The 26,365-nt window shown below is 38.7% G+C and overlaps 2 protein-coding genes across 2 annotated transcripts; both read left to right on the forward strand.

Moving 5' to 3' along the window:
- Positions 1-8,882: 8,882 nt before the first annotated feature.
- LOC128113296 (non-histone chromosomal protein HMG-17-like) lies at positions 8,883-9,547 on the forward strand. The gene has a single exon (XM_052742854.1). It carries the CDS (start codon positions 8,888-8,890, stop codon positions 9,158-9,160), a length of 273 nt encoding a protein of 90 aa, XP_052598814.1. The 5' UTR covers positions 8,883-8,887; the 3' UTR covers positions 9,161-9,547.
- Positions 9,548-23,834: 14,287 nt separating this feature from the next.
- Positions 23,835-25,175, forward strand: LOC128113297 (MARCKS-related protein-like). The gene has a single exon (XM_052742855.1). The coding sequence runs from the start codon at positions 24,017-24,019 to the stop codon at positions 24,617-24,619; it is 603 nt and encodes a 200-aa protein (XP_052598815.1). The 5' UTR covers positions 23,835-24,016; the 3' UTR covers positions 24,620-25,175.
- The last annotated feature ends 1,190 nt before the right edge of the window (positions 25,176-26,365 follow it).

Here is a 26,365-nt window from a genome sequence, read left to right on the forward strand (position 1 = left end):
TATATGGATTAAAATTGCATTTCTTTATAGCTTATGCTGTAAATGATAAGTGATTTTTAAAAAGAAATTAATCCTCCTGTATGAACTCAATGAGTCACACTCCAGGGCAGAAAGGAGATTGTTGGGAGGAAAGAGGAAGGTGGAGAAAACAAAGAATTAAAACACAGTTTGAGAAAAACACTCCAGCCAGGCATGATGGATTGAACTTTATCGATGCTGCTTTATGATGTGTGTCAAAATAAGTGCAGGAAACAACATTTGCTTGGAACTTTGGAATGCTGTGGTAACTGATCTTTAAGTGAAGGAATGTTACAATTGGAATAGCTAACCTAAAACTGTTCCCAAACCCATCAATTTTATTTATTAAACTTACCAAGGAGAAGCAAAGTGACAAGGAGGGTGTAGATCATTTGTTTATTTGACAAGTTACTCAGCATTCTTTTCCTTGGTAGGGCAGCAAATAAGATGGATTTTATTATGCTCGGCATGTGTGTTTGCCTGCTTCAAAATTGTTTACATATTTACTGGCAGGACTCTAATGAAAATAGATCAGTCGAAGGGGCTTTTATCTGCCTGTCTGTGGAACATTCTGAAAACTGCGTTTTTAATGGACGATGACCACAGTTGTTTTTAGGATTCCTGAATGAAGTCATAAAGTCTTAAAAATTTTGCAACTCAAGGTTTTGACTCACATTGCAATTTGAGTAACTGCTTTATAGAAAAGATTTTAAACCTATGGCTTCATTATCACAAGTCTGAGGCTCATTTATAAGTCCATAATTAAGTTTAGTTAAACTTAGTTGACATGTGAGAGAAAAGATGCATCCAGGCTACTTCGGGGGCTCCATTTTTTTCAATTAAGGACTTCTATGCTATTCCTTTGCAGTTATTTTATGATGCAAAATGAAGACTTTTGTGACCTTCTACTAAATAAGTCTAGTTATTTTATCAACATTTCCTAGAGATTTAAATGTGCATATTTGCATTGTGTCTATACAAGAAAACATGAGATTCAGTGTAGTATTTTTAGGAGCTTATCTCTTAGAATTCTGTTTGCAGAATATGATTAAGAAGAACCTGTCTGAAGTTATAACAATATTTATAAGTACACAGCTTCAATCAGCCCCTCTGGGTGCTAATCTAAAAATGTGACACCTGCCTGGTTTGAAAGCAACATGTGAGGCTCTTGTGCTGCTTGTATCAGCATGCATTCAGAAGAACACCTGGAGGAGTCGGCTGACCATCCCGCCTGGTGTTCCCTGTCAATCCATCTTGAACCAATATGACACACTGTTGACTCTCCTTATTCATGATTCTTTTAGCTTTAGCATGGATTCCCAGGGAAATTAGCTATGGTAAGATAATAGTACAAAATTTTCAATCTCTCTCTCTCTCTCTCTCTCTCTCTCTCTCTCTCTCTCTCTCTCTCTCTCTCTCTCTCACACACACACACACACACACACACACACACACACAATTTCCCCGAGGAGGTTGTGACAGATCCAGGGGCTGTTTTAGGTGTCATTCATCTTCATGTAAGACATTCATGTAGAGATGAAACCAAAACAAGAGATGGCATCTTCACTCTTCTCAAGCAACTACTGGCTAATATGTAGTTCATTTAGTGGTTGTTCAGAGTTTCATCATAGAATGTTCAAATATAACAGTAATGGTTTAAGTCAGTATGTATAATTAAAATGTATGGGGGGGGGACAGTGAGATGGATCAGCAGGTAAAGGTGCTTGTTGCCAGCCTGATGGCCTGAGTTTGGTCCCCTGAATCTACATAGTAGAAAGAGAGTGGACTTTTGTAAGTTGTCCTCTGACTCCTATATCTGACTGCCATACATGTGTCCTTTAAATTGTTTTCCTTGGGTTTTTTGTCAGTGATGAAAATCTAATCAAAATCCAAGTCTACAACATCTCTCTTGTAAGCCAAGTTTTCTCACTGCTTTTAGCATTTGCTTATTCTCTCTCTCTCTTTCTCTCTCTCTGTCTCTCTCTCTCTCTCTCTCTCTCTGTCTTTGTCTCTCTCTCTCTGTGTCTTTTTCTCTGTCAGTTTCTCTCTTTCCCTCTGTCTGTCCATCTGTTTCTGTCTTTCTCTCTGCTTTCTCTCTCTCTCTCTCTCTCTCTCTCTCTCTCTCTCTCTCTCTCTCTCTCTCTCTCTCTGTGTGTGTGTGTGTGTGTGTGTGTGTGTGCCATAGTGTGAGTGTGGAGGTTACAGGACAACTTCTGGGATTTGATTCTCTATTATGTGGATTCTGGGGATTAAATTCAGATTATCAAACTTGACAGAAAGCACCTATATCTACAGAGCCATTTGAATGGTGTCAGGAGTGATTGTCATAAGCTATTGTGGGCCATGACATAATTATAGCTTATAGCAATGAATGATTCAGATGCCAACCCACCAGATAAATGGTTCTCTAATGAAGGAACCCTGTTGGTCAGGGCCTGTAAGACCATGGGCTCTGAAGAACTGATTGCTTTCATCTGTAATTTCATCTGTGCAATAACAGCTGTGATATTTCCCTATCACCGTGCATTTTCATGTAATGTGCACATGTAATCTCATGATTACAACTCAGTCTTATGGACACATACATTTGTGGGCGGTCAGGAAGATGACTTCTCATTGGGCTGTAAATTTGGATGTATGGACTATATGCTAGGATGTGCTTCATAACTGGATCTATTGTCCCATGTGGACTGTAGACACTGAAGCCTGCTTGCTTTGTTACTCTTGCTCAGACTAACATAAGAAAATAACAGTTTCTCCTCAGTCTAAGACTAACTGCACACATTGGGCACATTTTTACCTCAGAGCAAGTTCAAACTAGACTAAAGGCCTTTGTAAATGGATCATAAGTTTAAAACTTTACAATTATGCACAAGGTCAGAGTTGCAGGTGTCCAAACAAAGTTATCCACATAAAGCACCCTAAGAAAATCATGCCAATTCTTTGCTTGCCAAGTCTGCTGATAAAGAGTTATATCTCAAAGTGTGTCCCACTGGGCATTGTGCCCCTCTGTCTGGTCCTGAAACCTTGAAACCTTGTGTTGCCATAGTAAATGGCTCGGCTCCTTATTGCTTATCCTAGGCATATGCTTTTGACCAATGAGAGGTAACTCTTGTAATTTTTTATTGCTTCAAGCCTCCTGTAAAAGGAGAATTTTTAGGCTAGTTGAGAGAAGCAGGAGGATGAGAACAAAAAATTAGAGTTAAGAAATTATAGACAATCAAGACAAGAAAATTAGAAGAAAAATAGAAGAATAAAGAGACATGGTTGGAACAGCACATATGTAAGAGTTTACCCTCAGATATCCTAAGCCCTTTTGCTTCCTGTCGTGTCTGATCTGAATCCTGAAGATAGCTTTCAAAGCTGGACTCTGAGGCTATTGATAGAATGGCTCCTTCTTATTTATGGATATATGTTAATTAGGCGGGTTTCTAAATTTCATTAGAGGTTTCCTTCATTTTCAAACTCATACTTACCATATTTTGTTAATTTGAAGATATTTTTTCACATTTTTTAAGTCAGATGTGTTTTATAATTGAGACATATAGTTTACTTGGCAGCATCCTTCTTTGCTTTTACTCTTAAGAAGCACCACCTCTACTGAGGAGTATTGGAGATGCTGTGTTTCTGGTCCATGACACATTAAACAAATCCAGGAGTTTGTGCTGTTGTCTTTAACCAGTACCCTTTATCGTCTATCTTGCCATGCTATGATGTCCTTTTCAACTGTGTGGATAAATATGGCATAAGATTGGTTCATGATTTTTTGTATTTTTCTGTAACAAATTTGTGGGCATTCAGAGAATGCTATATGGTATTTATTCTTCCACTATCTATAATTGGCAAATATGAGTTTAAAAAGGACACATATAATGAGCTAAATGATAACTGGAGGTATCATAATAAGTGTCTATAAAATAGGACACTAAGTAAGTACTAAAGTCAGACAACTATAAATCACACTGAGAAGAGGCTACTTTGGGCTGGAAAAAGTTAATGGAAAATATGAAGGGTAGAAGTGGCTTTTGCAAGATATATAAGATATTGGTGAGTAAAAGTGGAGGAAAGGGAGCATATGTTTTTCTTTCTATGTATTCTTAGTGTCTATCTTCAGCAAGCATAGCTATAGACAAATTGAAAGTGGGTATTTTTAGATTCAGAACATGCATTTGAAAATACAGCACACACTTGTGAAATTGGCTGTCTTGCTAAGAATCAGTTAGAATGTCTGCTTTTTTTGGGAATTCTGAACACTTTCTCTAAATTTGGGTGGCTAAGAAGACAGCAAAACCATGGCTCACATTTGAGATGACACATAGGATAACCTGACAGATTGAACTCCATGGAGGCTTTAAAGAAACTTGTTATCTGGGACCTACATATAAACTGAGTAGAAGTCATAACTCAAGAGCACTCTCAAGCCAGAAAATATGCTTAGTCGTTCCTCATGTGCAAAAAGAAAGAACTGACTACTCTGGGTTTATTTAGCAGGTAATTTGCATTCATCTACATAAACAAGCTACAGTTTTGTGAGATAGTCTCAAACTTGCTTGTGGTCATACCACCTGTACTCAGAGTCTCAGGGAAACTTGTTCTTCCCCAGAACCAGCTGTGGGATACTGTGCTACACACAGGACTTTATGTAAGGTGGGTTTGCATGTTTACACTGGTCTGGCTTCCCTGTTTCCCATTCCTGCATTTTCTTCCTCATGTCTAACACTTTAAAGCTCAGTTCAAGCATTCTAAAACAGCATTTATGTCAATAAAATTTGTTGTAATTTTTTCACATTCCTTATAAAATTTTAAACTTTTGAATTTAGAAGCAAAGATCTGCATAATGCCTGGTAGTATATTGCATCATTATTTTTTTGTGAATTTCCAGAATAATGTATCTGTGATGTCATCTATGATGACAACATTGTGAAATGGTGCTTTGCAAGAGCTCTGGCCCAACATGTTCTTGATTTTTCTGTTTACACAATTCAGGACTTTACTAGTGACTTGAACAATATAGGCTATGGATGACAATTGTTGTAAGGTAGCCTAGGCCTAGCTATTAAGGTGAGAAACAACTTCAAAGTCCAAGGTGGTGGGATAGATGTTCTCAAAAGGCTTGCTGCCTTATGGCCCTGCCATGTTGCTACGGAAATGAATTCAAAGCTGACCAAGTGTCAATTTGAAGTTATGAGTGAATAGTAAACAGACCTTTTCTTGACCATCATAGATTGGTTTATTTGCTTATACAGTGCCAAAGACTGATTGAACCTCCCCAGCTGCAAGAACATTGCTGAGTAAGCTAGATTATTTTGAGACTTCTCAGTTCCTCCTCCTCTTCCTCCCTTTCTCTCTTTCTTCCTCATTTTCCTTTCTCCTCCTCTCTTCCTCTTTCCCCTGACTCCTTTTTATGAAGTTGTTTTATTTTGTTAATATTGTATGTGTATGAATGAAGGCTTGCACATATCATGGTGTGCATTTGGAATTCAGAGGACAACTTTTTGGAGTCAGTTCTCTCCTTCTACTTCCAAAACTGAATTCAAGTTGTCAGGAACCATTTCACTGCACCCCTTCTCCTGCCTTCCTTTATGGAAGTGGAAAGAAAGGAAGCATGTATGCCATGCATAGGATATTCTGATCAAATTATTCAATCCTACTTGTCATTTCCCAGCTGGTGGATCCCATAGAGTTCCTATCTTTACCTTATGCAGATTCTGGTGGATTCTGCATGGAATTTTTGCACTGATGAAAATACTGTGTTATTGGAGCAGCTCAGTGAAGAAGGCACTAGCTATGTGTATCAGGCTTTTCATGTAAGCACTTGATAAAGCAAAGAAACTGAATTTTTAAAAATTATTTTATTATTTTGTGTGTTTGAGTATTTTGCCTGCATGTATGTCTGTGTACCATGTACATGCAAGTACCCTAAGAGGCCAGAAGATGCCTTCAGATCCCATGGGCCCAAAGTTACAGATGGCTATGAGCCTCCATGTGAGTGCTGGGGGTTGAACCTGGGTCTTCTGGAAAAACAATCAGCACTGTTAAACTATTCCTCCAGCCTTAAAACTGAAGTTTAACTTAAATGCTTATAATAACATAAATGTAAGTAGTAGTTACATATGGCTAGTAGCTGCCAAATTGGACATTGATGGTCTTGTCCAGAGAAGTAGTATTATAATTGTTGTGTTTTTTCCAAATGTAATAAATTTTATTTTTATAACATTTCTCACAACCCTTTTAAAGTATATATTATTAATTTCATTTTTGTATTGAAAATAACTAAAACTCATAAAATCAGTTGGTCAAAGTCTCATGATTACTAAATGATAAAATTAGCTTTCAAACTCTAATTAGGGCATCAAACTCAGGACATCAAACATCATGCTAAATCAGACACTCTCTCACTGAGCTATGGCCCAAGCCAGTAATAACAACTACTAAAACATTCCCATCAAATGATATGATAAAAGTTGGCTTTTTACTAGAGTGGGTAGAAGAAGAGAATATGTGGTGATGTAGGCCAGAAGTGATATGTCTAGCAGACAGGAGGCTTGTTTTGGAAAGGTGTGTGTATGGTTAGATACAGAGTGTTGAAGCTATTACCCTGATGAAAACAGCTTACCTTTACCATGACCTCCTCACCTGGCCATACACTCAAGAATTACATGTGCTTTGTCCATACCATGTTCATTCTTCATCCCATGAAAACAACACTTGTCACAGTGTATGGAACCACAAGAAGCTAACTTATTAGTGACTTCTTAGGATTGAGTAAAAGATATGTTTGAGTTTCAGCTTCTATCCATTAGCACTCTAACCCTAGCCAAGGACAGCTTGTCTTGTTCTGCTGGTTCTCTCCCCATCTCCATTCCTCTTCCTCTATGCCCCAAATGCCCAGTGTCTACATTTGTATCTCTTTCTCCTTTATTATTTATACTTCTTTCCCCATCTAGTATTTTTCAGCCTATGATATATTAAAATGGACTTATATAATGAAAAAACACTGCCAGAGATCTACCCCAGAAAAAGCAAGTCAGAATGTAGGCTCTGGCCAATGGTATTTTTCAAAGTTGCCAAGTGACTTGAGCACCCAGGTCAAGGATAAGAATCAGAGCTTCTGGTGCATATCTTGCAGAGTTGTGCTACTTCCAGAATTATTGAACCCAGGACCCTAGTTAGGTGGAATTATAGGTAGAGAAGGCTGTGCCTACTTAGCAGTAAGTGATAATCATTTGGACAAGTGGTTCAGAGACCCTGAAAGTAAGGTGCATGAAGGAGATATGCAAAGGGATATAGAGAAAGCGAAAAAGAGATTGTGGATAAGTGGGACACAATAAACTCCACACGGAGACAGTTTGAGGTGAGTTATAAACACTGGCATTTCTTTTATCCAACAACTATGTATTGAGAACTTTTGTACTATCTTCTGTTGCAAAAGAAAAAAGGCAAAACTCTGTCACAGAAAAGGTTGTGGGGGAAGAAACAGAGGGGGAGAGAGATTAGAAATTTAGTTAAGAATACCCCCATAAGGTTAAACTGCTTGAGTACCATTTGTCATTTATTCCACATTTAATTAGCCCTCCTATACATCGTTAAACATGTGTTGTCTTTGTTGTAAATTGTACTCAAGTCAGCAGAGCCCTCTGTTTACATCTTCTTAGTGTTCATGTGGTCCATTTGTGCATAGTTTAAACACATGGTGGGAGCCTTAATGAGATATCCACTTGCAACTTTTCTTGCTTTGATTAGGTGTGAAGTAAATGTTTATAATAGATTTTGGCAAATGCCTTGGTGTAAATTGCATTAAACAAGTTCATTCATTTTCTTTAATACCCTTCTTGCCAACCCATTCCCTCTATCACATCACACCTAACAAATTTCTACTTATAAGCATAGACTAAATAAAAATATGTTCTGGGCTTTAATGGGAACATAGATGCGAACATTGAAAAAAAAACTTTTTTTGGTAGTCAGAGTCACAGGATGATTTGCGAGAACTACTCAGCATCCTTTTCCCCCTTGAATGCAACAACAACGACTTGTTGCTTAGTTGTTGATTCCAACATCAGCATTCATTAAAAAAAATCTCAGTTTTACTATATATGTAATACTCAAGGGAATAGTGGACAGAGCCAATGAGAGATGTAGAGGAGGCACACTCTTACCCTCTGATACTTAACTTCAAACTGGGTAACATAAATAGTGCAAGATGATATTAGTGAGTCATGTTTCATTTTTTATATGAATGGATCATGAATGTATATATTTTTGTACTGGGCCTCTTTTAATTGACTCTGTGGTTGTGATATCCATTCATATTTCTGTAATTTTGTCTATAGAATACTTACTATATGAACATATTGTTCCACTGTTGATGGATATTTGAGTAATTTTCCATTTAAGGATACTCAAATTGCTATAGTCACTGCAGCACATGTATCTCAGTTAATATATACTCAGTTATAATATATATTCAGTTAATATAATATATAATAATGAATTTCTAATCTAAAAGTAGGGTTTTCCAGTGATAGAGTACACATGCATTTATTTTGGATGGATACTGACAAACAGATTTTCAAAGAAGTTGTATGGAATCTCTTGCCTACCAGAAATATATGAGAATTCTGCTGTTTCTTCTTTACCTTTCCCATCATAGGCATTGCCATACACACACACACACACACACACACACACACACACACACACACACACACACAATTTACCAAGAGTCTTTGGAAGAGCTGGAAAGATGGGTCAGTGGTTAAGAGCACCAGTGGGGAGCAGTGTGAAGAAGCGGCGAGAACGACCCCCTGATGGACCAAACCTGCACACCGCTGCATCCCCACATTCAGCGCCGACGTCCCCCGCCGCCATGCCCAAAAGAAAGGCTGAAGGGAATACTAAAGGAGATAAAGCCAAGGTGGAGGACGAGCCACAGAGAAGATCTGCAAGGTTATCTGCTAAACCTGCTCCTCCAAAGCCAGAGCCCAAGCCTAAAAAGGGCCCTGCAAAGAAGGGAGAGAAGGTCCCCAAGGGGAGGAAGGGCAAGGCCGATGCCGGGAAGGATGTGAATAATTCTGCAGAAAACGGAGACGCCAAAACAGACCAGGCGCAAAAAGCTGAAGGTGCTGGAGATGCCAAGTGAAATGTGTGCATTTTTGATAACTGTGTACTTCTGGTGACTGTACAGTTTGAAATACTATTTTTATCAAGTTTTATAAAAATGCAGAATTTTGTTTTACTTTTTTTTTTTAAGCTATGTTGTTAGCACACAGAACACTTCATTGTTTTGAGAGGGGAAGGAACATGTGTCACTAACAAAATGTCTCCCAAGCTGGATTGGTGATGATTGATGTTGGAAAACATCTTTCCATGATAATTTTGAAAGACTCCTCTTGGCTCTCAGGAGAGACGTCCTGGTGTTGACATATGGGCCACCATGGCACAAAATGCCTTGTGTGGGAAACTAAATTCATTTCTGTGTCCTCCTTCCCTGTACCATCAACATAGACTTAACTCCCTTCAAACCAGAGACCTGTTGGAACCTGACCCCCAAAATTGGTTTTGCTGGTCTGTCAGGCAGTATGGACTTTGCAGTGGTATCATTGTTTCCTCAAAAGAGCAGCGGTTCCTTTTATAAAAGATTGTGGATCTTCAGATTGATAATTCTGCCATGTTCATTTGATTTCCTGAAAGTCAGGGTCGGCTTGTGAAAAGTTGTTAAACAACATCCTCAATGTGAACTGTCAGCCCTCACTCTAACTCTCCCCCCTGTTCAAAGCATCGAATGAAGACTCATGGGGTTTTATAGTAGCTTTCTGATTTTGGTAGTCTATACAAGAAGGGAGTTTGGAAGTTCTTGTATACTGTTAATGACTGTCTGCCCATGTCCTGCCTGAAAAACCATGATTGTTTATGGAAAGTATCTTTAATAAAGCTGGATACAGTTTGGCTTGGAAAAAAAAAAAAAAGAGCACCAGCTGCTCTATCAGAGGACCTGGGTTTGGATCCCAGTACCCCCATAGTGGACAGTGGTTCACAACCATCCATTACTCTAGTTCCAGAAGATCTGATACCCTCTTCTGACTTCTGTGGGCACTAGACAAGCATGTAGTACACATCCAGGCAAGCATTAATATACATAGAATAAATAAATAAATAGATAGATAGATAGATAGATAGATAGATAGATAGATAGATAGATAGACAGATAGATTTTTATTTTTAAACAAGAGTCTTTAGGGAAACAGAGACAATAGCAAGTATTGTGGAGGCTTAGAAGTCCCATTATCTGCCATCCATGAACTGAAGACTTGGGAATGACAGTAATAAGCTTCTCTGGCCAAAGGCCCAAGAACTACAAGGTGGTGGTGTGGATAAGGCCTACTTGAGGGAGTGTCAGAGACTGAAGTCCCAAGAGAACCAGGAGTTTTGATGCCTAGGAACAGGAGAAGATAGACATCCTAGTTCAAAAAGAAAAAGCAAATTCACCTTCTTCTGTTCTTTGTTCTACTTAGGCCCTCTCCACAGCTTGCTTGACGCATGTCCACACTGATGAAGGCTGATGTTCTGTACTCCCGACTCTGGCTCTGTCGCTAATCTTTCCAGAGACATTCTCACAGGCACGTTCAGAAATATTTCACTAACTGGCATCCTTTCACCTAGTCAAGTTGATGTGTAAAATTAATCATGCTATAATAGTATCTGTTTGTGGTTTTAATTTACACTTTGTTGAATGTCTGTTGAAATTGAACACTTGACATCTTTAATGGCTGTGAAAAATTTTTTTCGCTGTTTGTTTTAACATGGTTATTCTAGTAGCATACAAATTTCCTTTTTCCACTGAGTGACTTTTTACTTTGCTGTGTACATGTTTCAATGTCATTGATAGATTAAATTTGCTCCTTTTAGGCTATCCTAACATATAATTTTTTAAGTTTTGTTTTCCAGTACCAAAGGGAATAACATTATCACAAAACAATGAGAAATTCATGAAATCAAATGGTTACTGCATAGTAAATGTGAACAGATTTGAGGAAATTATTCATTGTCCTTTTGAAATAATTTTACACGCACACACACACACACACACACACACACACACACACACACATATATATATATATATATATATATATATATATATATATATATATGTGAGATAACTATTTTATACCAATTATGGATTCTTCAAGACACAGCCTTAGTATTAAGAGAAAAGCAAACTTGGGGGCTTGGTGTAATGGAATCTATTTCCTAAATGGAGATTTTGTTTTACGGTTGACATGGCACTGATAAATTTGATTAGACTGCAGTGAACCATCATTAGTGGCCTTTTCTATGACTTATAATAAGCTTTTCTGTGGAGAGTAATCATGGCCATTCAAAGAAGACTCCCACTGGTAGGTGGGTCAGATAAGCTTATTAACCTAACAGAGACTGCTGCATCTGAGGCTCTGCTTAAGACCACTTTGGCAGTAAGAGTCAAGAAAAAAAAATCTAACAGCTAGAATAGTCACAGCAACAATAGAAAATGGGATTATCTGGCTATAGTTCAATTTTTTTAAACAAATCACCAGTGTGTATATGACCTGCTAGTATGTGACAAATGTACATAAAATATGTTGCTGTGGGCAGGTGAGATGGCTTAATGGGTAAAGGTGACTGCCACCAAGCCTGATGACCTGATTCAATCCTCAAAGCCCACAGAGGGGAAAGAGAACTACTGCCCTCAAGTTGTTCTCTGACTTCCACATGTGGGCTGTGGCACACACACACACACACACACACACACACACACACACACACATATACATACACACACGTACATACACACACACACACATACACACACACATACATACACACACACACACACACATATACATACACACACGTACATACACACACACACACATACACACACACATACATACACACACATACACACACACACATACGCACACACACACATACACACACACACACACACACATATACATACACACACGTACATACACACACACACATACACACACACATACATACACACACACACACACACACACACATATACACACATATACATACACACACGTACATACACACACACACACATACACACACACATACATACACACACATACACACACACATACACACACACACATACGCACACACACACATACACACACACACACACAAAGAAAAAAATAAGCAAACAAATATACTAAAAATTTTAAAAAAGGATGGTTTCTTCCCATTAAAGAAAGATACTTTATTTGATCATATATTGATGTCTGAATTTTTTATTGTTGGGGCACCAGAAAAATCCTGAGTGATTCCAAAGTTTTCCAAATTTTGAAAATGTGTGTATGCTTGAGAAAAGGTACACCTACACTTTTGTCATTTTTATATCTTAAAAAGAACTTTTTAAAAAATAAATCCCGAAAAGAAAAAGGTAAGATGGGAGGAAAATAAAGTGGAGAATAAAAGTTAGAGCCCTTTATTTTACAAGCTTGCTTTATTCTGTCAAACGCTTTATACCAAAACTTGATTTTCATGAAAGGTATTATATTTATATATATTTATTTATATATATTTACTTCCTATCCTAAGACTAACACATTTAAGGGTAAAAAGTATATACATCCAAAATATGTTCAAATATAGTTTATGCATCAATAAAAATGATTGTAGACTCAAATCAGAGTCTCTGTGTGTCCATTCTCACCTATTGCCTCCTAGGGATGACAGGTGCCCTGATGGAAAGAAAGGAAAGGGTTGATAAATTATTTCTCCTTTGTCTATTTGTTCTGGTCTGCCAAACTGTAGTATTCCCATATTGTTCTAAATATCTCACATTCCGAAAGTCATTCATGAAAGTTTTTCCATGCTTCTCTATTCTATATTAGAAAAAAAACCTTGTTATTTGTTCCAGAAAAATTCAGTAGAAATGTGCTGGGAAGAGGACTCAGCCAGTGCTTGTCCCCCAAGTATGGGAGTTCAAATTCCTAACACTCACATAAAAAAGCTGATTATGACTGCATGTCTGTAATCCCAGCACTGGAGTCGGGGCAGGGGTCGATCACTGAAGCTCATTGACTGTTCAGTCTACCCAGCAAGTGAGGTTCAAGTCCAGTGAGGGTTCTTGTCTCAAAAACAAGGTGGAGAGCAACTGAGAAAAATATTGACTGCTGACCTCTGGCCTCCACATACACATGTACATACACATGCACCTGAAAGAAACACACACACAAAGAAAGAAAGAAAGAAAGAAAGAAAGAAAGAAAGAAAGGAAGGAAGGAAGGAAGAAAGAAAGGGAGGAGAGAAGGAAGATGAGGTTGACAGGTCACCTGAGAGACTTCCTTAAGGCCCTGACTTGTTCTCTTAGGTCACCCTCTCCCTCCTAGTCTCAAACTGAATTATACCTGTGTAGGCATTGTAGGCAATAAACAATTTGTGCTCCATGAAGTGGGTAATGAGGATCTGCTTGACTCCAGCAGAAATTAGCCAATTAATTCTGAGGTAGTAGCAAATGCTGTATCCAAAAGACATGTTGACCTTTGATTTTTAAAGAAACCAGGGCTTTTGAGATGATTGTGCCTGAGGTCATTCACAGCTGGCATGGCTGTTGGTTCTCTCATTGAGAGTAAACCACATTTTAACTCACCTCCAGATGCACAAGATCTGTTCATTGACTCAATGAGTCACCAATTACCTTTAAAGTTTCATTAACAACATGGACATTACTAAAGACCCTGTATTAGATACACTTTGATCCAGGTTCAGTTAGACATTTGAGACAATAATTGATAACATACCAATGATGTCAAAGTACCAGCAACTATGGCTGTGTTGTCTCCACTAGTCAGGTCCCAAACTGAAAAAATGCATGGGAGCTGATGGAATGGAGTCCAGCTGGTCAGTTACACGTTGTAAAGGGAAGGTCATTAAAATGATAGCTCTGTCCTCACTGCTCCACTGCCATTCTCTGCTCCCACCCGCATGTGAACAGCACATTTACTCAAGGAATAGACTGTACTTTGAAGGACACAGGTAATTCAAAAGCTATTTATGTTCAGATTTACTCACCTAATTTAAATAACTTAGCAGTGATAAAATACTAGCATGGAAGAATCGAAAGTAGTTTGGCCCAGCTTATTATGTTGTTATGATGCACATTACAGGCTCATTTGCTATAATTAATTAGTGGAGGGAGGACAGAACCTTAGCCTTAATTGCTTCTATCTAACAAATGTTTTCAAGGAGAGTTCATTCATTAAGAGGAGTACACACACTAAAAGCTCCTGTTATTTTCCCTTCCCTTTGCATTCTTCTTCAAGGCCATTATTAAAAATAACAATCTAGAGCTCTGATAGACGCATTTGCTGTACTTTTTGCCAGTGCTCTTCCCTGCCAAACTGCTTTTCTCTAAAATAACATCTATACATGCTATGTTTTTCTCCCACTAGTTAGAGAGACCTTTGCACTCCACTCCCTCAAATTATTAGATTGTATTCGCGTAGACTTGGAAGAAATGACAGAATTCCATTTTCTTCCTCTCATTGTTAAACCATCTGAACAGGATTGGATGGTGTACACAATTCAGAAAGACAAAGATAGCAATATAAAAATCCACAGCAAGCACATAGAAGTTGGTGTGAGTACCCTGTTAGCATTATTATTTTGTGAGTGTTCTTTTTAGACATTAGCATAAAAGCAGTAATAATTCTTTAAAATTATTCAGCTCTTGGGGTTGAGAGATGGCTCAGTGATAGAGCATTTTGGTTCTGTCATCAGAACTAAGTAAAATAAAATAAAATAAATAAAACTAAATTAATTAACTCTTAATGGTTTTCAAGGTGGCTTTTTAAATGTTATTTTATTTGGTCATCTTCCAAACACTTAAGCAGTCCAGACAAAATGTTATTACCTTCCATTTACAAATAAAGAGGCTGAGACTGAAAAATGCTAACGGACTGTCCTAGAGCACTCATCTGCCCTTTATTGAAACCAGAAACAGGCCTCCTGATAATCAGCTGAAACATTATTCATCTGAATTACTCTTGCTAGTAGCTTCCTTAAATATTCATTCAGTAACTACAATAGACGCAGGTTCACTGCCCCAAGTTAGCTAGTGTTACAATTTATTTATTTCAGAAGCTTTTTGCTCTGGTGTTTTAAGGCAGTATTATGAGTACATCTACCACTGTCAGCCCCCAGCTTTTCTCATCCTCCCACCCTGTTGGCAGGAGTCATGACTCTCTCAGATTTGCAGGTAGTAATTTCATGAAGTAGTCTGTACTTTTTTCCATGTGTTTGTCTCCATGAACCTATAAAGTATCTTACACTTCAAAAATTTAGACACATGGCATCATGTACTCCACTTGAGCTTCTGTTTGGTCCTTCCTACCTAGCAGTGTATTTTTGAGGTCTATCCATGTCAATCTAGTTTATTTATTTCCATAGCTACACCACATCCCATTAACTGAATAAATTACTATTTCATTTAGTCATTCATTATATATATTTAATATTTCCCTTATTTTAAAATAGCTCTGTAATGAACATCATTGTGAAATTTCACTTGGTCATTGGAATAAGAATATCTTGAGGACTGGAGGATATAACAGAATCGTAATGTGCTATACACATTTTCTGATTTTATCAGTGTTGTTCAAGTGCTTCTAGCAGTTTGTTCCTCCACTAGCAATATATACATTTTCTTCTTCTGTTTTATACCTTGCAATTAAATTGTCTGTGTTTGATTTAAATATAATTTTATTTTTAAATTAAAATATATGTTATTTTATCCCTTTTCCTTTCTCCTTCTAATTGTTCCCATGCACTACCTTTGTTCTTTCTATAGTTCATGAACTCCATTTCTTTTATTATTGTTGAATATATATGTATATAATATATATTTCTAAATATATAAATATAACTTGTTCAGTTTTTAGAATGTTGTCTTATGTATATAATTTTAGGGCTGACCATTTAGTATTGGGTAAGCAATTTGGGAGCTCTTCCCTAAGGAAGACTATGTCTCCACTTTCAACATTCCTTAGTTGCCTGTGGTTCTTTGTTAGGGCTCCATGAGATGTTTTCCTTCCATGTTGGCATATCTATCATGTGGTTCTTGTTCAGGTCTTATTTAGACAGCTATGCTGTTGAGACTTTGTGAGTGTAGCACTTCTGTCCTTTCTAAGAGACATAGTCTCACAGCAAACTTCCTGACCCTCTGGCTCTCACAATCTTTCCACCCCCTCTTCCACTGTGATCCCTGATCATTAGGTGCAGGAGTTGTGTAGTAGGTATATCATTTAGGGCTGGGCACTGTACAGTCACTTGTTCTCTGTACTTTGATGGGTTGTGGTTTTCTGTAATGATCTCTGTTGCAAGGAGACATTTCTTTGATGGGTGGGTAAGACTATATTTATCTGTGGGCATAGAGATAAATATTTAGAATGTAGTTAGGAATTATGCTGATTTAGTAAGTAGTAGTTGTGAGTTCTCCTACAAGAACTGTAACTTTACTAACCTCTGGTAGTTAGCTGGGTTCCCGATACTAGGCACAATTTTCCTCTTGTTGAGAGGCCCTTAAATTCAATTATAGTGCTGTTGGTTTCTACCAAATTATGCATGCCACTATTGCACGCTTAGGGGTATAATGCCATGCTAGTCATTATTTAAGTTCATAGGCATCATAACTGGGTAGGGCTATTGATTGTTTCTCTCCCTTGGAAGTGTGTATGGTGCCTTTTGGCACCATGAAATCCAGCCCTCAGCACGGAGTCTTTCAGGTCAGAATCAGCTCAGATCTTCCTGGTCCTGTGTCCAAAGTACATGGTGTCTTTGGCAATGGAAACTTCCTTCAACCTCTGGAAGACAACCAAGGACAACAGCAATAGACTATGTGTTGGAAGTGTCTTGGACAACCCTGACCAACAACTCAAAAAGGGGCTTCTTGTGCCTGGAGTTTTTGTTAGATAGTCTATGGTTCTTGGGGGAAGAAGCATTGTTAGCTAAGATGGAAAAATTTCATTTAAACAATATATGCACATATATACAAACACTTCTATGTAATTTTAGGTAGACAGATAATAATGTGATTCCTTATGACTTTTTCAAGCATCCTTACCGTTATTTTACCCCCACCCTTTCTTCTTCTGTAAAGCCACCAGTTTCCCCTTCACATCACTGTAACCTGCTGTTGCCCTCTCTATTACTTTCCATCCCATGGTACCTTTGTACTTTTCTGGTTTCTGCAGTTACTCTACACTATATACTCACATCTGAAGATTTGGAACTAGAAAACAGATGAGAGAGAACTCAAGGCATTTGTCTCTCTGTTTCTGGTTACTTCACTCAACATGATCTTTTTTAGTTACTCCCATTTACATGTAAATTTCAAAATTTCATGTTTATTTACAGCTGAATGGTAGTCCATAATGTATGTGTACCACATTTTTATTATCTACTTGTCAGTTGAATGATATTGTCTACTTTTATGTGGACTTCTCCTTAAATTCCAGTGGAGGATGATAATTTCTCTTAATTTCAATTTGATTACTAGCAAGTTGGTCTACATTTTCTTATGCTCATTTGCCATTAAAATAACTTTTCCAGGAGTTACTTGATTATTGGTTTTTTTTCACATAAACTTGTACTTTTCTTGTTAGTTCTAGCTTTATATTTATAGGAGGGAAGTCTTCTGTCTTACTATTCGGCCAAAGGCTTTCTGGAATGTGAAGCATCAGTTTCCGTTAAACTTGAGAGGAGCAGTAATGAGAAAGCATTTAGAAGAACCTGATATGTGTGCTTAGATATTTTCTTTTTCAGGGAGGACACTACATAGTGTTTTCTTCTATAATACCCTCCAACAACAGTGAGGGGCTAAGTCAGAAACTGGGAAGAACCAACAACTGAGAAGACAAACGGCATGGGAGTTTCCTGTGTCCCACACTAGAATAGGCAGGCTTGAGTCATCTTTCGGGAAGATGTTCTATGAGCTTGCTTCTAGAAAAGGAGATCCTACAGGAACGGGGTTGGACTTCCTGGGTCAAGACATGAGGTACAAGTGGCAACCTGGAAAGCCACTGTTGCATGCTCCATGATTGGGCTGCCACCTAAAGGACTCCCACAGTCGAGTTTCAGTAGAACCTCGGAAGGTCCAATGGAATGTTCTCCAGTTGACTCAGTTTGCTGCACAAAGAAACACTGTAGATGCTGGTGGGGAAAGTACTGCCATGACAGGCAAAAAGAAAGGGGATGCAGTCAAGCATGAAAACAGGAATGGTATGAAGTTTATTTTGTCCAAAATATTTTAAGGGACAAAGGTGGGGAAGGAGACAGCTGTTAGCATCCCAGAACTAAAACTATACAAATATATGAGCAGTGGAGGAGAAGAGACCTGGAGGGATGTGAATGTGTGCAAAACATACGGCCTCAAAATATGCAATGCTCTATGATTAAGTAACTTTGTTTCCAAAGAAAAATATAAAGATGGTTCAACATCTGAAAAATCTCACTTAATTTTAATTGGTTACCATTTTAAAAATAAAAGTCATGCATTCATAAAATACAAGAAATTATTTTTTTGTTCACATCTAACTTATGGTAAGTAAAATTGTGGTAGGAAGGTATAAAATAAATAACCAAGCACCTCACTTTCTCAGGAGGCTGATGACTTTCCAGTAGACAGCTCTACCTTCAGTTCAGGGAAATAAATACATCTCAACTTTGAAAGAAAACAAGGATTTTTCTGTCTTAGTTCATCCTTCTGTCTTAGATTGTATGTTATGTACACAGAGCCCATCAGGAACCTTCAGGAGCAAACTTTAAGAGATGCTTTTTAGAAAAATATTAGCAAAGATGGGCATACAGAAAGAGGAAATCTGAGCAAAGAAAAACTTGAGATGGAGTCTATTGTTGGCCTCATCTGTAGGGAAAAGATAAATACAAGCAGTGTAGCAAAGTGGTTCCTCCTAGAGCCACAGGCTTGGCTGCCTTTGCATCCTTTTTTCCTTACCCCAGCAAGATGGTGCCTGTCAGCCAATGGCAATTTTAAGAGAATTCTCAAAGAGCCATTCAGGGACAACCTTTACAACAGCTACAGAATGTATGCCACATAGATGGGGTGGAACATACATAGAGTCTACCATACTGAATTGTATAGTAAACCAAACTTTTGAATTTCTGAATCAGGATTGCATATCAGAACTTGGAGTAACTATAGAAATATCTATATACTATCTGTGCTCTAAAAAATCACAGGGCTGCCTCTACATATTATTACTTGGGGGCAGGATTAATATCCCCTAACTAAAATAGACAGCAAAGTGGAAAAGAAAATAACATGCATGTATATGTTATATTTCATGGGTGTTGCTGTTCAGCATACCCTTTGTATATAAACACTCAATACATATATCATGGGCATCTGCATTCTACTGTATCCTAGGTCTTATACATGTATCTCTCTCATATTCATGCATAGTTACATGTTTCATATACTATCCCATATTCTATACCTTAGGAAAAATGGCATGTTTTTACAATGATCTTGTAAGCATCCATTTTTAACATAATTACTGTATGACTATTAAGATCTATACAGTTATTTTTGCCATAGAAAAGCTGTGGACATTTCTCACATTTCCTTGTCAGCATTCTGCTTTCCCGAACTTGAGAAAGTTGAAAAGAGGGCATTTCTTTTCCTGCCAAAGCTCTGGAAACACTTTGTCCCTGGAGTGGACTTTCAGCCAACTAAGGATCTCCATAGGAATGGAAGAAATCACACACTCTGTTCCAGGAGTGTGTCTGCCAGGTCAGAGTGTTTTGCTTTGGATGTCTACCATTTTATCAATGATCAATCCAAAGATCCAAGGTCCACTGTGGTGCTGCAGATGGCTGTGTATCATGAGGGAAATGTCTCCCCTGGCATCTTTGCCAGGTTAGTATCTGAAGATGAGATGTTTGTATCCCTGGTACCTCAAAGTTTGTGCCAAACCAAAACTTCCTGTAAGAAGTCCCTCTGCCAACTTTCCTTTATTAAAAAGACACTCCTTTCCATGCCCAAGGATAACATTCTGGAAAGGGATAACCATGTAGCTGTTGTTTGACCACAGTCCTAAGGAATTCAACAGATCCCACAGAATTTCAAACAACGCATTTTGCAGTTCACAAGCAGAGGTGAAAGCACACCAATGGTCATAGCAAAAACAGAAAATACTCCAGAGCCTTATACTGTGACCAGAGTGGAAAATATCAGGATTATGAAGGTTGTTGTTCATCATAACTACAATACATCTTACTCATATTTTAACTAGAAAAAATATGCTTCTTTGGAAGTTGTGAAAGCTGACTGACCATTAAGAATTTGGTATTTATTCTGCTGTATGGAAAGGTAGCACATGGTTTCACACCCCTCATTTAGGAGTTTATCTAAGTGCAGTGAGTGCTGCTGGACATAGTCAGCATCCCCTGCTTGTACAGTTCAGACAGCTCTGCTAGCACTCAAAGTCTGCAGACACACACTGCTTCGTTGTTTCAAAGCACATCTTGTAGTGCCAGACAACAGGCAAACACTAACCACGTCTAGTTAGGGGCATGTTTATTTGTTTTCTGTGGTCCAGAAACTATTTCCGTTTGCTTGAATAAGACACTGTCTGAAAGCAATTTCCTTTCTCTTTGCATGGCTTCTTGAAATAATAAATTATTAATATCATCAGAACTATTGATACCACGATGAATGAGAAATGATCTCACTATATTGAAGGCACTGAACAGAGAAAAAGAGTCTTAAAATTAGCATAAATCCATTCTAAGGAACTCAAGGTAGTCTGTCACTGTTTTGGAAACTCCCCCCATTTCTGGATTTGTAACATTGCATTATAAAGATGATTCACCTAAGGATAAAATTTTATCTTTCAGTTTATATCACTGCTCAGGAGAGATCATGTGTAAGAAGAGAATAATGAAATACTAAGAATGAAATAGAACTTGCAAACGAAATTGAATGAAATTACTGGGAAAAAAAACAGTTCATGACCCTTTGTTTATGGAATAGTCTCTCTGCAGACAAAACCAATAATCAGTAAATCTGTATTCTGACCTGTACTCTGACCTCATGAGATTTGGGGCAAGATCCACAACCACTATGTATTTGTCTTCACTTCTGTGAAATGGTGCCACTAGTCCCTCCAAAGACTTATTGTCAAATGAGACAATATATATTTATTTAGTTATTGAACTAAAATCATCTAATACCATGTGTTACAGTCCATGTGTTACAGTAAGGATTAGATTGTTTTCCTTGATATTTGCACTTCCTGTTAATGCACTGTAACTAAAGCTCTGTTTGCCATGTCATTTCCTCCTCGTATCTGTTGTTAGCAGATCCATCCTTCAAATCCCTTCAGGCTCTCTTGTACCTTGAAGACAAGTGAATCTTCCTAAATTATCAGTTTCCAAGGAAATGTTTTAAGTCTTGTAAGTGTGTGAGAGAACCATGTAGCATTTTTAAATTATTAAAAACACCAACAGGCCAATAGAAATGAGTCATGTAAGCTGTTAATATTACCCAGAAGCCAGTTCAGAACTGTTTATCTGGAAAGCATGGAGATATCAAGGTAGACTAATTCTAACTTTATAGCATGTAATTGGTCAAAATAGTTTCATACACATAACAGAAACATACTTCACAATTTCCATATTTATCCTGACTTTGCTATCATTGCAAATGACAAAAACTAAATTCTAAGTACTTAAGCTAAAGGGAAAATATGATGGCTTAACTGAAAATTTCAAAAGGTAGTATGATTCTATGCATGATTAGGTTCAATGACTCAAATCATATCCACAGACTTATTTCCCCCATTCCTCTTCATAGTCATCACACGTAGGCTTTCTCTATGTGCCCCACATACTGAGGAAAGAATCCTGAATTAATTAAGATTAACCAATAGTTAATTGTTGATGTAACTATTAAAAAGTTTGCCCCTGTTATTAAACATAGGTTATTTTCTCACACAATATAATCTGAATACAGTTTTCCCTCTCTACTCCTCCCAGTTCCTCCCATCATCTCTCCCATCCAGATCCACTTCCTTTCTGTCTCTCATTAGAAAAGAACAGGCTTCTATGAGATAACAACAAAACATAATAAAATAAAGTATAATAAGATAAAACAATAACCATCATACTGAATTTGGACAAGCAAGCCAACAGAAAAAAATAAAACAGCCCCAAGAGAAAGCACAAGAATCAGAGACACACTTGTGTTCACATTGAGGCATCCATAAAAGTTCTAAACTGAAAGCTATAGTATATATGCAGAGGACCTGGTGCAGAACCAAATAGGCTCTGTAATTGCTACTTCAGTTTCTGTGAGTTCATATAAGCTTTGCTGCTCAGTTGTTTTAGAGGATCTTGTTCTCATGGTGTACTCTGTCTCCCCAGATTTCCTAACTACTTCTGCCTCCTTTTCCATGGAATCCCTGAGTTCCAAGGGGAGGCATTTAATGGAGACATCTCATTTAGAGTTGAGTGTTCCAAGGTCTCTCTCTCTCTCTCTCTCTCTCTCTCTCTCTCTCTCTCTCTCTCTCTCTCTCTCTCTCTCTCTCTCTCTCTCTCCATCTGTGGGTCTATGTATTTGTTCCCATTTGCTGCAGGAGAAAGCATCACTGATGATGACTAAATAACATACTGATCTATGAGTATAGCAAATGTCATCAGAAGTCATTTTATTTTCACTTTTTTTTAGACCAGTAGTATTTGGTTTTACCCTAGGTCTCTGGGATATCTAGACTCTAGTTTTAGGTCACTCAAGCAGTGCTAGATATGGGTTCTATCTCATGGAGTAGGCCTTAACTTAAATCAGACATGGGTTGGTTGCTCCCACAAAGTTTGTACCACCATTGCCTTAGCATATTTTGCAGGCAAGACAGACTATAGATCAAAGGTTTTGTGGATGGGTTGGTATTTACTTTTCTCTTTTGGTAGTTTTGCTTGGTAGTACCTTTCCATATTATAGACACTAGAACATGGGAGTGAAGGTTCTATGTAGGCACCAGCTCAATCTCTCCATGTTCAATGAGTTGTGTGGATGTTGTCTTTAGTAATAGGGCCTTACTGATAGTTTGTGGAGAGTAACTTATTGTCTTGGCAACAACCAGGGTTGTTTGGAGATTTCCATGGGACATTTTTGGCCAACAACTCAATTAAATGAAATCCGGTCCTAGCATTGAAAGCTTTGTTTGGTGACAAGAGATGGCTACTAAAGGTTCTGTATCCCTCATTATTTGGAGACTTCATTAAGATTGCATTCATATATTGTAGTAAGTTTCTCCTGCACTTAGGTTTCCATTCCACCCCTCACATGCACTTCAGTTTTAACTGTCTCTTCCCTCACTCCCTTCTTCAATTCCATCTCCCTTCCCCCTTGCCTCCTGATGAAAAATGGGCCAAAACAGAAATAAAGAAATGAAAGACTTCCTAGAATTTAATGAAAATTAATACATATCATACCCAAAACATATGTGACACAATGAGAGTGGTTCTTAGAGGCAAGTTTATAGCACTAAATGGCTACATTAAAAAAAAAATACTGGAGAAATCTCATACCATCAACTTAACAGCACATCTTACAAAAAGAAGTAATCACACCCAAGAAGAGTATACAGCAAGAAATAATCCAACTGAGGGCTGAACTCAATAAAATAAGAACAAAGAAAACAATAAAAAGAATCAATGAAACAAAGAATTTGTTCTTTGAGAAAATCAAGTAAGATTAATAAACTCGATTCTGGCGCGGAGCGCGGCGGCGGTGGGCGCAGCGAGCAGGTCGGCTGCGGAGTGGGGGTGCAGCGCGCTTGGCCCCCGTACCCCTCCCCCTCGGACGCAGCCCCACCCCTCCGCCCGCCGGGCCGTCCCAGCCGAACTATCCCCTGCGGCGCCAGCGCGGGGCGGCTCCGGGCGCCCCCAGCAGACCCCCATCATGGGCAGCCAGAGCTCCAAGGCTCCCCGGGGCGACGTGACCGCCGAGGAAGCAGCGGGCGCTTCCCCCGCGAAGGCCAACGGACAGGAGAATGGCCACGTGAAAACCAATGGAGACTTAACCCCCAAGGGTGAAGGGGAGTCACCACCCGTGAACGGAACAGATGAGGCAGCTGGGGCTACTGACGATGCCATCGAGCCAGCGCCCCCTAGCCAGGAAGCTGAGGCCAAGGGGGAGGTCGCCCCCAAGGAGACCCCCAAGAAGAAGAAGAAATTCTCTTTCAAGAAGCCTTTCAAATTGAGTGGCCTGTCCTTCAAGAGAAATCGGAAGGAGGGTGGGGGTGATTCCTCGGCCTCCTCACCAACAGAGGAAGAGCAGGAGCAGGGGGAGATCAGCGCTTGCAGCGACGAGGGCACTGCCCAAGAAGGGAAGGCTGCTGCCACCCCCGAGAGCCAAGAGCCCCAGGCCAAGGGGGCAGAGGCTAGTGCTGCCTCCAAGGGAGGAGACACGGAAGAAGAGGCAGGGCCCCAGGCTGCAGAGCCATCCACTCCCTCGGGGCCCGAGAGTGGCCCTGCATCAGCCAGCGCTGAGCAGAATGAGTAGCTGGGTGGGGGCAGGTAGGTGATCTCTAAGCTGCAAAAACTGTGCTGTCCTTGTGAGGTCACTGCCTGGACCTGGTGCCTGGCTGCCTTCCTGTGCCCAGAAGGGAAGGGGCTTGTTGCCCCCTCCCAGCCACGTTCCCTCTCTCCCTCCTGTGGATTCTCCCATCAGCCATCTGGTCTACTGTTAAGGCCAGTTGAAGATGGTCCCTTACGGTTTCCCAAGTTAGGTTAGTGATGTGAAATGCTCCTGTCCCTACCTCTTACCCAGGCCCCACCCCTGCAGAAGGCAATTGCGGGCTTTCTTTTCCAAGTACGTTTTGTTTATTCTACTTCCAAAACCCCTGAGCCAGAAGTGGGGGCTTCTACTCCCACACCCTGAGTGTCCAGCCTTTCCCGTTGAGTTTTCAGTCTCTTGTGCTGTGCCTAGTGGCACCTGGGCTGGGGAGGGCATTGCCCCGTCTGGGTTTTATAAATGTCTTACTCAAGTTCAAACCTCCAGCTTGTGAATCAACTGCATCTCTGACTTGATAAGCAAGTGTTGGGCTTTGGGGTGGGAGGGAATTCTGTAATGTGAAACAACTCTGTTGTCTTTTTTTTTTCTCCCATCGTTGTAAATAACTTTTAATGGCCAAACCCCAGATTTGTACTTTTTTTTCTAACTGCTAAAACCATTCTCTTCCACCTGGATTACTGTAACATTTGGGAAAGAAATAAATGTTGTCCCTTTAAAAAAAAAAAAAAAAAAAAAAAAAAAAAAAAGATTAATAAACTCTTATAAAAATCAGAGAAAGAATATCCAAATTAACAAAATCAGAAGTGGAAAGGTAGACATAACAACAGACCCTGAAGAAATCTGATAATCATAAGGACATATTTTAAAAACCTATGCTTCACCAAAAATCTAAAAGAAATCTAAAAGAAATAAGTAATTTTCTCCATAGATACCACTTACCAAAGTGAAATCAAGATCAGATGAGCAATTTAAATAGACCTATAACCTTTAGTGAAATATAAAGTCATTTTTAACAAAAAAGCAGAGGACCAGATGGTTTCAGAGTAGAATTCTACAAGACTTTCAAAGAAGTATAAATGCCAGTACTCCTCAAATTATTTCACAAACTAGAAAGAGAAGTAACATTTCCCAATTCATTCTCTGATGCCACAGTTACCCACAGACCCAACAAAGAAAGAAAATTACAGGCCCATATCCTGCATTAACATAGATGCAAAAATACTCAGTAAAATACTGGGAAACCAAATCCAAGAACACAGAAAAGAGGTCATTCATGGTGATCAAGTAGGCTTCATCCCAGAGATGCAGGGATGGTTCAGTATATGAATATCAATAAATGTAATCCCCTATATAAAAAAAAAAACTGAAAGAAAAAAAAACACATGATCATCTTATTAAGTACAGAAAAGGCCTTTGACAAAATCCAACATCCTTTTTTGATAAAAGTCTTGGAAAAATTAGGGATGCAAGGGACATACCTAAACATAATAAAGGCAGCTTATAGCAAGCCCATAGCCAGTATCAGCTTAAATGGAGAGAAACTCAAAGCAATTCCACTAAAATAAAAAAAAAAAGACAAGGTTGCCCACTGTCTCTATATTTATTCAATATAGTACTTGAAGTCTTAGCGAGAGTAATTTCTTAGTCAGGGTTACTATTGCCATGATGGAAACACCATGACCAAAAGCAACTTGAGGAAGAAAGGTGTAGCTGGAGAGTTTCATTTCAGCTCCC

The sequence above is a fragment of the Peromyscus californicus genome, unplaced genomic scaffold (assembly GCF_007827085.1).
Source record: "Peromyscus californicus insignis strain IS unplaced genomic scaffold, ASM782708v3 Scaffold_18__1_contigs__length_77618521, whole genome shotgun sequence".
Classification (NCBI taxonomy): Eukaryota; Metazoa; Chordata; class Mammalia; order Rodentia; family Cricetidae; genus Peromyscus; species Peromyscus californicus.

What these genes read in the sequence shown, in the direction of transcription:
- LOC128113297 (XM_052742855.1), top strand. Translation starts at nt 24,017, where the DNA reads ATGGGCAGCCAGAGCTCCAAGGCTCCCCGGGGCGACGTGACCGCCGAG.
- LOC128113296 (XM_052742854.1), top strand. Translation starts at nt 8,888, where the DNA reads ATGCCCAAAAGAAAGGCTGAAGGGAATACTAAAGGAGATAAAGCCAAG.